Consider the following 14,899-nt stretch of genomic DNA (forward strand, 5'->3'; position numbering starts at 1 on the left):
TCCTGTAATGAATGCTCACCACAGGTCCTATTCAACAAAGGAGACAGAAGGATATGTCGGGCTACACGATCAAGTGGACTAAGGTGAGTTAAATTATTTTTTATTTTATTTTTAACCCCTCCAGCGCTGTTTTACTATGCATTCTGTATTCAGAATGCTATTATTTTCCCTTTATAACCATGTTATAAGGGAAAATAATAATGATCGGGTCTCCATCCCGATTGTCTCCTAGCAACCGTGCGTGAAAATCGCACCGCATCCGCACTTGCTTGCGGATGCTTGCGATTTTCACGCAACCCCATTGACTTCTATGGGGCCTGCGTTGCGTGAAAAACACAGAATATAGAACATGCTGCGATTTTCACGCAACGCACAAGTGATGCGTGAAAATCACCGCTCCTGTGAACAGCCCCATAGAAATGAATGGGTCGGTATTCAGTGCGGGTGCAATGCGTTCACCTCACGCATCGCATCCGCGCGGAATACTCGCCCGTGTGAAAGGGGCCTTAGTGTTTTGCAGTCCACCGCGTGCATGCCGCATTACGGTGCAGACCCATTGACTTCAATAGGTGTGTGATCTGCATGTTGCAGCGAAGTATAAAACATATCTGTGCAGGAGCTCCGTAAAAGATAGGACATATCCTAAACTTTGCTGCAACATGCAGGCCACGGAACCATTGAAGTCAATGGTGCACGTTTACTATAATGACTGAGCATAAATGCTGTCTTATTTTTTATTTATTTTATATTGAAAATGTGCCTGTTTTGGAAGCATTTGTGCCTCGTTCGCCTATTTAGATTTTTGAGACTAAGGCTACATGCACACGCACGAACGTTGTTTGTTTCTGTGTCCGTTCCATATTTTAGTTTTTTTTGCGGATAGGTTGCGGATCCATTCATTTCAATGGGTCCTCAAAAAATGTCTGCATCGGTTTGGTAGCTCCGCCAAAAAAATAGAACATGTCCTATTCTTGTCCGTTTTAGGCATTGTTACAATGGATCCGCAAAAAAAGAAAAACGGATGGCATACGGATGTTATCCGTTTTCTTTTTTTTTTTGCAGAGCCACAATTTGCGGACCGCAAAACACATACAGTCGTGTGCATGTAGCCTAATTCAGAAGTTTTCTAACTTTTACGCCTTTTTAAATGGGTGCACCTGATTAAGTCGCAAAAACAGTCTAATTTCTACTCCATTCCAGGGCTGGCATACTTTTCTTCATCTGTTTTGAGTGGTGATTTGAGACGTGCACCTACTTTCTGATCACTTGTGCGACATTATCATGCCCGTACTAATTAGACCAGTCTTAGTGAATATGAACCTGTCGTACTATAAAACAACCACCAGAGGTCAGACTAACAGCAATGAGCCCAGTGTAATTCATGAAGTGCTGTGAAACTTTTAATAATTAGTAGGCAAAAGACCTTTCAAATTTTACGCCTAAAAACGAGGTGAGCTTGATAACTGTGCTCCAGTGGGGCCTCACTGTAATGTGACGAGCACACGGCCAGTATCCGTGTTTTACAGATCTGCAGTTTGCAAAACACTGTCGAGTGAATGCCCCCTAACCAAAAGCAGTGGGTAAGTGACGAAAGGCTGCAGAGGCCGTCGGGTTAATATATCATTTTAATCTTCCACCTTATTCAGTAGATCAGAGTCTGACATTATTAGCGGGGAGAGGAGCACAGAGGATTTTCAGCTTTACGCTGCTGAATATAATTTAATCATCTCACAGATGTCGGCAAATCTGGGGATTAATCTTGTCTGTAGATTAATTTACTTCTCCTATATCGTGTTATTTCTAGTGTGTCATGTACCTACAGATCTGTGGAAATACTACATGAATCCCCTTTGAGACGACCATCCAAAATTGCATTGCACAGTGGTCTTCTGGGGAGCAGGGTCTTCTCCAGGAAGATGTCCAGTGTGAATAATAATATGGAGGAACTGAAAACCCGTCACAGGAAATCTGGTCTGGATGGGGGGGTGGTCTTCCTAAAGAAGTGGTCCTTTGGGGAAAATGACTGATTCCAGAGTAGATTAGTTCATGTCTCGGAGGCAGCAGGAAATCTCTGCGAGGCTTAGATGTGTGACATCATTTATGATGTCCGGTAAGATGAATGCAGCAGTCGCTGGCTCTGAGGCAGTTATTGCTGTTTTTATGTCATTTTTCCTGTACATTTGTATTTCTACTGATGGATGAAAATAATCACAGAAGATTACTTTATTGGGACAAATCAGCTGCTTTGTAGATGAACTACATCGGAGAAGAACCATATGGACGACCCTGCTGTTCTTATTGTGCTGTTTTTACTGTGTAAATTAAGTTTAGTTTTGTTTTTGTTTTTTTTGTTTTTTTTCTTTCCTATCATGTTTAAAGGGGTTCTGCACTTTGTTTAAACTAATGATCTATCCTCTGGATAGATCATCAGCATCTGATCGGCGGGGGTCCGACACCCGGGACCCCCGTCGATCAGCTGTTTGAGAAGGCAGCGGCGCTCCAGCAGCGCCGCGGCCGTCTCACTGTTTACCGCTGGCCCAGTGACGTCACGACTAGTATCAACTGGCCTGGGCGGGGCTCCATTTAAGTGAACAGAGCTTAGCCCCACCCAGTTGATACTAGTCGTGACGTTACCGGGCCAGCGGTAAACAGTGAGAAGGCCGCGGCGCTGCTGGAGCGCCGCTGCCTTCTCAAACAGCTGATCGACGGGGGTCCCGGGCGTCGGACCCCCGCCGATCAGATGCTGATGAGCTATCCAGAGGATAGGTCATCAGTTTAAACAAAGTGCAGAACCCCTTTAAGCCAATGTCTGGTTTTTTGGTCCCTCAGTGAACTGCTGATTACAGATCAGTTGATCACTATGGGTAAAACCACTAGCCAAGTGCTCACAGCTATGTATTCCGACTCCACCATAAGGCGCCGTTCACACAACCGTATTTTTACTCCGCATCCGATCCGGATTTTCCGGATAGGATGTAGACACCTTCATCTCAATCGGTCCGCAAAAAAATGCGGACAGCACACCGTGTTCTGTCCGTGCCGTATCCCCACAAAAAGAGGACCTGTCCTTTTCTTGTCCTTTTTGCGGATGAGGATAGGCATTGTTACAATGGATCCGCAAAAAAAACCCGATGCAACGCAGACTCGTTTTGCAGACCACAAAATTCATACGGTCATGTGAATGCACCCTAAGGGTATATTCACACGTTGAAGAATTGCCTGCGATTATCCCAGTTACTTTAATGGCTTTTGCAGAAACCCATGTGCATGCTGCAGAACAACAAAAAACACATTGGGGATCATTTACAAAGGCGGCCTTTTTACGCGGGTCTTTGTTTCCCCTAGACATAAAATAGGCGCACCAACGGCAGTCTGTGCGCCTGGTGTAAAAACGACTTCAGCCCCTGACCGGAGTAGTTTTTCGCAAACATTTACACCTGTTCCCAGGTGTACTGTAAATGTTGGTAAATTTGCCGAGGCCGGTGTCCCAGCCCCCATCACTCCCTTGACCACAGTGCAGAAACGCCCATGCGACCAAATGCTGTTGCACAGACATTTTAAGAATGGCGCCAAAAACTGACATAGCACCACTTGTAAATGAACCCCATTCAGTTTTATAGAACTGATTCTCCACTGCAAAAACCTCTGCAACAAATCTGCTGCATGTGAATTGTCCATGCTTGTTAATGTAAATGGGGAGAGGGGGCAATAAGCTGCAGGTAGATGCTGACCCAGTGCTGCAGCCCCTTCCCGCCAGTCAGACCCCGACCAATCAGAAAGTGTTGGAATATCCTTGCAATAATCGTCTAAAATGATTGAGCAATGGTTGATCATGGAGAGAACTGTGACCCTATGTCCCTGGCTGGCAGTAATTAATATTAATTTTATAATAATACATTCCCCTGGTAATAAAAGGGTTTTCCAAGATTTTGTAACTGATGACCTACCCTCTGGATAGGTCATCAGTATCTGATCGGTGCTAGTCCGACACCCGAGACCCCCTGCCGATCAGCAGTTTTGACAAGGCAGCGACGCTTGTGTGAGCATCGGCGCCTTTCCGCAGCTCGCCAAGCACAGCGCCGTACATTGTGTAGTGGCTGTGTTGGTATTGCGCTCAGCCCCATTCACTTGACACATGAACGTGTCATCACCACGCCTAGGAAAAGCAAAGAGAAAGCTGCGGAGCTCACGGGAGCGCAGATGCCTTTTCTAACAGCTGATCAGCGGTGGTCCCGGGGGTCAGACCCCCCCTCCCCCCCCCCCCCCCCCCCCCCCCACCTATCAGATACTGATGACCTATCCTGAGGATAGGTCATCAGTCAAATCTCGGAAAACCCCTTTTAACCTCTCTTCTACCCTAGACCACCAGAAAAACATACACGAACACCCTCCTAGCCTAGACCACCATAGTTCACCAGGTATTACACTCTCTCTTCCACCCTAGACAACAAAGCAAGGGACATTACTCTAAACTACTAATTAAAGAGGTTCTTCAGGGGAAAGAATTATCTTTTAAATGGCTCAGCATGGTGTAAGCAAATAAAAAAAGGGCATACCTCGCCAATCCTCTGCCACTGCCATTCCAAGGCTGCACCGTTCAATGCCGTCTTGACTCGTGTGACCTCTGCAGCCAGTACTTGACCATGAGAGGGATGCATCACGTTGTGGAGCCGGGTACAAGCATTTCCCATATTTTCTGTTTGCATCTTGGAGCACGAGATGTGTCCGGTATGCTGAATGGCTTGAGATTTATTTCATTTTATTTTCTCCTCAGCACGGAGCTTCACAAGAAGATTTCATCCGAGGCAGCCTGGAGAGAAATGTCAAAGATGTTATATTCGATATTGCTAGTCAGGCCCACGTGCACTTGGAACATGTGAGTTAATCCGCTTTTGTTTTCTTTAATTAAGACAGTTATGTCTCCAGTAAGTTCACATTTTTATTTTCACTCTTTTTAGTAGACCTTTCTGTATGATTTATATTAGAGATAAGCAAACCTTTACGGATTTGGTTCGTTTCAGGTTCGCCAAAACAAGAGAGAGAGAGTGTCTGGGGGGGGGGATACTCTTTCTCATTATGGAGATCGCCTAGTATGTGGAGTACTCATTGGTCTCCCTAATGATAAAGAGTACTCCACAAGGCCAGTCAACCAAGCAAGGAAAATGTCTCTTGTCCTTCAAGAAAGAGAACTAGCTTGCTTGTTTCATTGAGAGAAGTGTAAACTTGGTGGGATGCTCTAGTTCTCGTGTCTCACTTTCAGTTGGATATTACTTTGGGGTCTCTGTGGTTCATCTGAACTGAATCCCAAAATGGTAAAATGGAAATGCTCATTCTTAAATGGGTTGTCTGCTTTCAGTATACTGATGACCTATCCTCAGGTGAATAGGAAGGAGCAATCCCATTAAAGTGAATAGGGACAGCGGAGCTGTAATTACGCATGCTTGCTGCACGGCGAGGTAAATAGTGAGGAGAAAACGGCACTCGTACGAGCGCTGTTATATATATATATTTTTTTTATTTCTCTTTATTTTCATTTTGTTATCTTTACACAGCTGATTGGCAGGTGCCTTCCACCCTTTTAAACATGCTAATGTAGCAAAACTAAGCCAGTCTCACATCTGCAACTAGCTATTTCAGTACAACAGCCCTTTATCATAGCAAAGCAGATAGAAACAGCTTTTCTAGTTGCAAGGCCTTGGGGGACCTCTGGGTGGATACTATTTTATTATGGATATCCATTAATATATGTGATGACTATTATAGACTACACAACGCACCTCTTGATTTCTGGAAAAAATATATGCAAATTATCATGTCTAACATCTGCTTGCATCAGAAAGGCTTAGGCCTACAAGACTGTGCACACGTACTTCACATACTAGGCACTCTCCATAATGAGAGAGTACTCCCCTGACAACTCATATATTTCTATCGCTCTCTCTCTAATTCGCACAAAACGAATCACAAAAAATTTGGTTTCGTCACGTTAATACAAACTTTTTGAGAAATTCGGAACGAATCCCGAACTAGTAGGATCAATTTGCTCATTCTTAATATATATATATGTTATTATATTCACAAGCATTTTGCAGAAATGTGTGGTTTTCAGATGAATGCCGCTATAACTACCACACCTGGATCCATGTTTTTTTGTTCCCCTGAAATTATACCTCCACATAAGCATATTCTGATACATCCCATTGGCGCTTAGTGGTGTCTGATGAAATGAGAGAGCAAAGTGCCATGGATACAACAATGCCGTCCTTTATTAGCCAAATATTGCCCTCTTGCAGATTCCTTTACTAGGAGACCATATTGAAAGTTGGAGGTAGAACTGGAGGTACACTTGAATGATATGTCTGGCTGCAAGATGGTGCTTAGGACCTTATTGTATATAGCAGGCACTAATACTAATGTATATAGCAGGCACTAATTTGACGGTACCGCCATTCACCAGCCAAGACCGCTAAGGCCAGTGAACATGACATCATCAGTACAGACTTGGAGATGATTAGAGCAGGGGGCATCAGAGCTTGGGACCAGAGGGACATTTTAAAAGGGAGTATGTTGTTTTTTTTTTTTTTTTCGTTTTTAATTCTAGACTGCACTAAGCATAATTATAAAATCTCTCGGATAACCCTGTTAATGCTATATTTCTACCTGTTTTTTTATTTGTAACCTCAGCAACACGTTAGGCGATTAACTCATTGCCTCCCCTCTTCTGATCTTTTGTCCTTCAGGCTCGATCTTTTCAGAACAAAGTTCATAAAGCTGCTTTTCCTGCCTTCAACGTCACAGTAAGTGTTTGAATTACCATTTTCTTTCTTACCTGCAGAATAACAAATAGAGCGAGTTTCAGGGGTTACCCAATTCTAGAAAAGTTGGTCATTTGAAGGAGTTTTATGAGATTCTGATGACTTAAAGATCTTATAAATATAGCTTCTTTGTAATAAAAGAATAACAAGAAGTGACTTTGTGATCAAAATGTAGTCAATCAGCATTTTAATTCCGGTTGCCATCCAGGGTCATGTATGAAATACATTTTTTATTGCTCCAATGCATATGAAGCAACTTGGCAAACCTAAAACCCCCTACTGTTCTGTGTTTACAGCTCCTATGCAGACCTCCAGTATGGTCAGATTATGGTCAGTTCATCGTACTGTACGTCCATGCTCTCTGCCCCTTCTGTGGGTTAACAAAAAAGGGTCAGATAGTGACACATGGCTGATCGGATGAGATTGGGTTTGTTTGTATTATTTTTTTTTCACTCAAATAGTTTTTATTCATTTTTACCATTTATACATACCAGAAAGTACATGTAAAGAAAAACTACCCAACAAAGTATATACCTCCCCAACCCCTCCCCCTTGTTTTGTAGTCTTCAACCATGGAGATGCATAGACGAGCACAGGAGCTGTAGACACAAAATCAAGATTTGCAAATTTGTTAAATTTAATTTTTTTTTATTTTCGATGCAGTCAAACAATAAAATTATTGGTTATTCAGCATTTTCCTCTTTACAGAATGAATTCATGCTACATTCACACGACACACACTGTACAGTTTTCATGGCCATTTTTCAACCATTTATGCATCCATTTTCTGTCTGTCTGTCCATGTTTAACAGCCAATTTGCACTCTTTTTTTAAAGGCTGTTAAAAATAGATGATTTTCATTAGGTTTTTAAAGAGGACCTTTCATCGGTCCAAACATTGTGAACTAAGTATCATGACATATACAGCGGCGCCCAGGGATCTCACTGCACTTACTATTATCCCTGGGCGCCGCTCCGTTCTCCTGTTATGTCCTCCGGTATGTTCGGGGACTTGGTTATAGTAGGCGGAGTCTGCCCTTGTTCTGCTGGGCGTCTACTTCTCCTAGGCTGTAGCGCTGGCCAATCGCATCGCAGAGCTCACAGCCTGGGAGAAAAAAACTCCCAGGCTGTGAGCTCTGCGCTGCGATTGGCCAGTGCTACAGCCTAGGAGAAGGAGACGCCCAGCAGAACAAGGGCAGCCCCTCCTACTATAACCAAGTCCCCGAACATACCGGAGGACATAACAGGAGAACGGAGCGGCGCCCAGGGATAATAGTAAGTGCAGTGAGATCCCTGGGCGCCGCTGTATATGTCATGATAATTAGTTCACAATGTTTGGACCGATGAAAGGTCCTCTTTAAGTCAAAGGGCTTGTGCAGGCCATATACAGTATATTAGAGTGCTGCCTCCTCTTCAAACAGCTGTTTGGTAGGGGTGCCAGATGTCAGACCCCTGCTGATCAGATATTGATGACCTATATTCAGGATAGGTCATCATTATATATTGCACTGCACAACCCCAACCTCTGCAGTGCCCTCAGTATAAATTAATCAAATAGTAGACCAGTGTGGCACACTTGGTGATGAAGCATGGAGTCGGGATCCCACCCCGTGTAAATGATAAAATAAACTCCAGCGAGATAAGCTTGGTTGTTGTTGGTATTTTATTGTATTGCGGCAAATAAACACTTGGTGTGACGTTTCGGCACAAATGCCTTTTTCAAACTGTGTAAGTACAGAAAATTATAGATAATTATATTCAGTGATTAACAACAACATGGCAACAAAATAACATGATTATAGGAGTACATAGAAATATATATTTATGCATATAGATGAATGTACACGTGCTAAATATCAAAAAGAAGGAGAAAGTCTCGGGATCTTGTCAAGAGGTCCAGATGTGGGCTGAAGGATAACACCTTGAGGAGCATAGTTGAGGAAAACAGCATGTCATATACCGCAGATATACTGCTTTGGATCATATAATATAGACGGAATAAAAGACTGATACAGAGGTCCACAGATACATAGGGGATAAGAGCATTGATGTAAAATTCATAGGCAATATACATAGGAAAATGGGAAAAATAAATAAATAAATTCATAGGAATAGTTCATAGTTCCTATGAACTATTCCTATGAATTTGAAAATCATAAACACTCCTGCGCTCCCATACAAATAAAATCTACCAACCTATAGTTGAAGGTCCGCTGCACAGTGTATATAATGGGCTTTGCTGCTGACGCCCAGGGTACAAAATAGATAAAATGTTGATTTACCTTATGGTAAAAGCTTACACTGGCGCTGGTAGGTAGAAATGTGACACATAAAATACAGTGGCTGGATGAATATTCCGCTATAATAAAAGATGGATGTCAATTTACGATCCAATAAGTTAATCACCGCAATGATAATTACCTTTTCTCAGGATGTGGGCTAGAGGAATAGTCTCAGTTCTTTAAATATTTGCACGGTTCCCGTTCCTGTGTGTAGAGGGGTGTGAAGAGAGGCAAAACTTCACTGCTCACCTGCCAGCATTCACACTGCTCCGGCCGGTAGCTGCGTGGTGCGAGGAGCAGACTATGGGTTCGGCGTCCAGGATTTTCTGTGCGTGTGACGTCACCACGAAGTACTACTGGTGCTCCCAGAGATCAAAGTTCATCCGACGCGTTTCTGAGCCGTCGGGCTCCTTCATCAGGGATGGTCTGACCCCTCAAGTCTGGGAGTTATATAGGCGTCCTGGTTGCCAAGGCAACACACACTCTTATCACACACAGGGAGAGAGAAAAAAGGGAGAAGGAGAGGGGGGGGAGACAGCACGGAAAATAGTTCCACAGTGGCTACAATATGCAGATTATGCAAATTCACTGAGAAGCAAAACGTTCACTGAAAAGCAAAAAGTTCGATTTCATGATTGAGTCCATTTGGGGCTAAGCTATTTAATTTAAATATCAGGCTACTTTCCGCTCTGGACATTTTTTTTTTTGATGAAATTGCCGCCCCTTTTGTCTTCTATCACTTTTTCCAAGCCTCTAAAAATAGAGCCCCGAAATTTTGCCGCATGATGTTGTTGATAGTGTCTAGATAAGGGATGTCCGTCAAATTTTTTAAATATGTTTCTGACATGCTCACTTATCCTGGTTTTTAGTAAACGCTTTGTTCTGCCTATATACAATTTGTCGCAGGGACATTTAATAAAATAAATCACTCCTCTCGTATTGCAGGTAATGAAGTTTTTTATTTGAAATGTATTTAAGGCTTTTATGTTTTTTTTTTGTATGGTCTCTAGTGATTTTGCAATTTCGGCATGTTTTGCAGGGGAAGAAACCCATTCCATTCAGACTGGTCCTATTAATTAAACTGTTGGACTTGATGGATGGAGCAATAAGGGTATTTAAATTTGGGGCTTTTCTAAAAATAAATTTAGGTTTTGATGGAATTTTGTCACCCATTAGACTATCCTGTTTCAGGATATCCCAATAACGCCTAATGATTTTCTTAAAATTCCCTGCTGAACAGTAAATTTCAAGAAAAAGGCTACAAATTAACAGATTTACAACCTACAATAGACAAGGTAAAACAATTAAACCGTAATCTTCTACTAAAAGAGAACAAATACGGAACAGATTTGACAACAATAAATACAAATAAAGAGGATTTTAATATTCCTCTTATTACTAGATACAGTACAGGAGCAGGGAATTTTAAGAAAATCATTAGGCGTTATTGGGATATCCTGAAACAGGATAGTCTAATGGGTGACAAAATTCCATCAAAACCTAAATTTATTTTTAGAAAAGCCCCAAATTTAAATACCCTTATTGCTCCATCCATCAAGTCCAACAGTTTAATTAATAGGACCAGTCACAATGGAATGGGTTTCTTCCCCTGCAAAACATGCCGAAATTGCAAAATCACTAGAGACCATACAAAAAAAACCCATAAAAGCCTTAAATACATTTCAAATAAAAAACTTCATTACCTGCAATACGAGAGGAGTGATTTATTTTATTAAATGTCCCTGTGACAAATTGTATATAGGCAGAACAAAGCGCTTACTAAAAACCAGGATAAGTGAGCATGTCAGAAACATATTTCAAAAATTTGACGGACATCCCTTATCTAGACACTATCAACAACATCATGCGGCAAAATTTCGGGGCTCTATTTTTAGAGGCTTGGAAAAAGTGATAGAAGACAAAAGGGGCGGCAATTTCATCAAAAAAAAATGTCCAGAGCGGAAAGTAGCTGGATATTTAAATTAAATAGCTTAGCCCCAAATGGACTCAATCATGAAATCGAACTTTTTGCTTTTCAGTGAACGTTTTGCTTCTCAGTGAATTTGCATAATCTGCATATTGTAACCACTGTGGAACTATTTTCCGTGCTGTCTCCCCCCCCTCTCCTTCTCCCTTTTTTTTCTCTCCCTATGTGTGATAAGAGTGTGTGTTGCCTTGGCAACCAGGACGCCTATATAACTCCCAGACTTGAAGGGTCAGACCATCCCTGATGAAGGAGCCCGACGGCTCAGAAACGCGTCGGATGAACTTTGATCTCTGGGAGCACCAGTAGTACTTCGCGGTGACGTCACACGCACAGAAAATCCTGGACGCCGAACCCATAGTCTGCTCCCTCGCACCACGCAGCTACCGGCCGGAGCAGTGTGAATGCTAGCAGGTGAGCAGTGAAGTTTTGCCTCTCTTCACACCCCTCTACACACAGGAACGGGAACCGTGCAAATATTTAAAGAACTGAGACTATTCCTCTAGCCCACATCCTGAGAAAAGGTAATTATCATTGCGGTGATTAACTTATTGGATCGTAAATTGACATCCATCTTTTATTATAGCGGAATATTCATCCAGCCACTGTATTTTATGTGTCACATTTCTACCTACCAGCGCCAGTGTAAGCTTTTACCGTAAGGTAAATCAACATTTTATCTATTTTGTACCCTGGGCGTCAGCAGCAAAGCCCATTATATACACTGTGCAGCGGACCTCTAACTGTAGGTTGGTAGATTTTATTTGTATGGGAGCGCAGGAGTGTTTATGATTTTCAAATTCATAGGAATAGTTCATAGGAACTATGAACTATTCCTATGAATTTATTTATTTATTTTTCCCATTTTCCTATGTATATTGCCTATGAATTTTACATCAATGCTCTTATCCCCTATGTATCTGTGGACCTCTGTATCGGTCTTTTATTCCGTCTATATTATATGATCCAAAGCAGTATATCTGCGGTATATGACATGCTGTTTTCCTCAACTATGCTCCTCAAGGTGTTATCCTTCAGCCCACATCTGGACCTCTTGACAAGATCCCGAGACTTTCTCCTTCTTTTTGATATTTAGCACGTGTACATTCATCTATATGCATAAATATATATTTCTATGTACTCCTATAATCATGTTATTTTGTTGCCATGTTGTTGTTAATCACTGATTATAATTATCTATAATTTTCTGTACTTACACAGTTTGAAAAAGGCATTTGTGCCGAAACGTCACACCAAGTGTTTATTTGCCGCAATACAATAAAATACCAACAACAACCAAGCTTATCTCGCTGGAGTTTATTTTATCACGTGCCCTCAGTATAGATATTATGCTCCCATAGTGCCCCCAGTATAAATAATGCACACTTTTGTACCCCCTGTAGTTGTAATGGCCTCCAGTATACACAATGGCCCCCTTAGTGCCTCCCAGTAGTCATAATAGCCACCCATATATAATACCCTCGCCTTCCCCATATGCCCGCTAGTGCCGACATTAAAAAATAATAATAATAAAATACTCACTTCTTCCACTTGAACGCATGGAGACACTCGCTATTCACTGGATGCAGCAGTTCCTGAGCGCAGGTTTCAAGGAATGAGTGTCCCCGCATTAATCGCTGCTAGACGGGTGCACTCCTGTCTATACGGCAGTTAAAAGCGGACCCATTGATTTCACAAATCCTATTTTTTTACAGCGTTATTCACCAACCTTAGAAAATGGCCACGTGAATTGTACGTATGAGCGCTGCCTTCTCTTCATTGTTTACCGACTCACCGTCGCCACTGCAGAGGCCAGCAGTGTAATTACAACTATGTACTCCCATCTGTTCAAGTTAGGCCTCTTGCACAGGACCGTATGGCTTTTTCAGTATTTTGCTGTCCCCCAAAAATACGGATGACGTCCGTGTGCATTCAGTTTTTTTGCGGAACGGAACAGCTTGCCCCTGATAGAACAGTACTACCCTTGTCTGTTATGCGGACAATAATAGGACATGTTTTATCTTTGAACGGAAATACGGAAACGGAAGGCATACGGAGTACCATCCCCTTTTTTTTTTTTTTTTGCGGATCCATTGAAATGAATGGTTTGGTAAACGGAACGCAAAAAACCTTTGTGTGCAAGAGGCCTTAATAGGAAGGAGCTGTCCCATAGAGGTGAATGGGGGACGCCATAGTTGTAATTTCACTGCTCGCCGCTGCAGTTGCAACAGCGAACAGGTAAGGCTGAGTTCACACTTCAGTTATTTTGATCAGTTATTGTGAGCCAAAATCAGGTGCGGGTCAAAAACCCAGAATAGGTGCATATATTTACATTACACCTGATTTCTCTGTAGCTTCACTACTAGTTTTGGCTCACAATAACTGATGGAAATAACTGAAGCATGGACTTGGCCTAAACAGAAGAGAAGGCAGCGCTCCTACGAATGCTACCTTTTCTTCAAACAGCTGTTCGACGACCCCGACCGGTCATCTATAGAAAAAAGCGGACAACCCCTTTTAACGTGTCATTTTTAGTGCACAGTGTGCGACATAAAAACAAAACCCAAAAACCTGTGGCAGAATTGCATTTCTTTTTAAACTTGATCCCAGAAAGAAATAATTTTTCTTCCCGTTTCCTACTAAATGAGATGGTAAATTAAATGGTGACAACTGCTTCTGAAAAAAGTAAGCGCTCATACGGTTGTTTGAATGGAAAAAGAAAGGAAAATGCTTGTGGTGTAAATGGTCTCCTCGTTTGAGGCAGGAGGACATTTCAGGCCCCTCGAGCTCTAGAGCCTCTGCACCCCCTATAGTTACACCAGTGACTTGGTGCCTTGTAATATTCTTATAATTTACAGTGGGGGTACATACTGTAATCTCATATCTCCCGTCCATCCAGTACATGAGATGTACTTCAATACTAATGCACGCCACTTGTTTAATTTTTCAGGTTCCTTTGGATGGTTATTTAAAAAGACTCCGGAAGTCGGATTTCAATATTTTCCATCCAAGCTTACAAAGACGCGATCCCTGGCTGCCGTTGTCTTTATATATTCAGTCCTGGAGGAAAATCTATTAAAATATATATTTTTCTAATAAAATGTCTTTTCTGTGTATTGTAACATCTCATTCTCCAGTCACGGTTATCAGAACACGGAGATTTTCTCCTCTGCTTTAGGGCTCATGCACACGAACGTGCGGTCTGGGCCTGTATTGCCTGCACTAGGGAGCAGTTCCGTGGGATTTCACTCCGTGCTTCCGCACCTCAAAGAAATAGAACATGATCTAATTTTGTGCGGTGCGGACTGAATCTTGCGGATCACAGGCCCATTCAGGTGAATGGGTCCACATCCGTACACAGCCAGTGTTCGTGGAAAATTGAAAATATCAAAAATTCTTCACAAGTATGTTTAACACACAGGCTTGATTTAAACGATAAGACAATTTCAGGATTCCTTTTAAAGATCAGCAAGGTCATTGTGTGCATAAACCCTTAAAGGGAATGTGTCGACTATATTTTTTCTGCTGTGATTTCACCTATTGTAAATGGTGGATCTTCTGTTATCTATATATAGTGATGCCCTGAAAATATATAGGCTTAGGGAAGTCCAAGAGAGGTGGTATATTAGTGTTAGGTACCCATCTGCGAAAGCCACCTTGACGCCTGGTAGATGGGCCCGACACACGTTTGATCAAAAATGTGCACAAAGAGCTTCTATTTTTCCATTTCTAGTAGGCATAATACCACTTTAATTTAGAATGATCCCAATTTCTCAGCTCTATTGTTTGTATGTGAATTGTTGTGCAGCCATTTTTTTT

At 42.1% G+C, this 14,899-nt stretch overlaps 1 protein-coding gene across 4 annotated transcripts in view; it reads left to right on the forward strand.

Annotated features, from left to right (window-relative positions):
* The window catches only part of NDUFAF6 (NADH:ubiquinone oxidoreductase complex assembly factor 6), a 41,149-nt gene extending 26,955 nt beyond the window's left edge, over positions 1–14,194 (forward strand). For all 4 annotated transcript variants that reach the window (XM_040433261.1, XM_040433263.1, XM_040433262.1 and 1 more), the window contains exons 7-9: positions 4,775–4,876; positions 6,741–6,797; positions 14,031–14,194. In XM_040433261.1, coding sequence (XP_040289195.1) covers positions 4,775–4,876; positions 6,741–6,797; positions 14,031–14,159 — 288 coding nt within the window. In that variant the 3' untranslated portion in view covers positions 14,160–14,194. The remainder of the gene's footprint in view (positions 1–4,774; positions 4,877–6,740; positions 6,798–14,030) is intronic.
* Positions 14,195–14,899: the final 705 nt, after the last annotated feature.

Source organism: Bufo bufo, chromosome 5, assembly GCF_905171765.1.
Source record: "Bufo bufo chromosome 5, aBufBuf1.1, whole genome shotgun sequence".
NCBI classification, from domain to species: domain Eukaryota; kingdom Metazoa; phylum Chordata; class Amphibia; order Anura; family Bufonidae; genus Bufo; species Bufo bufo.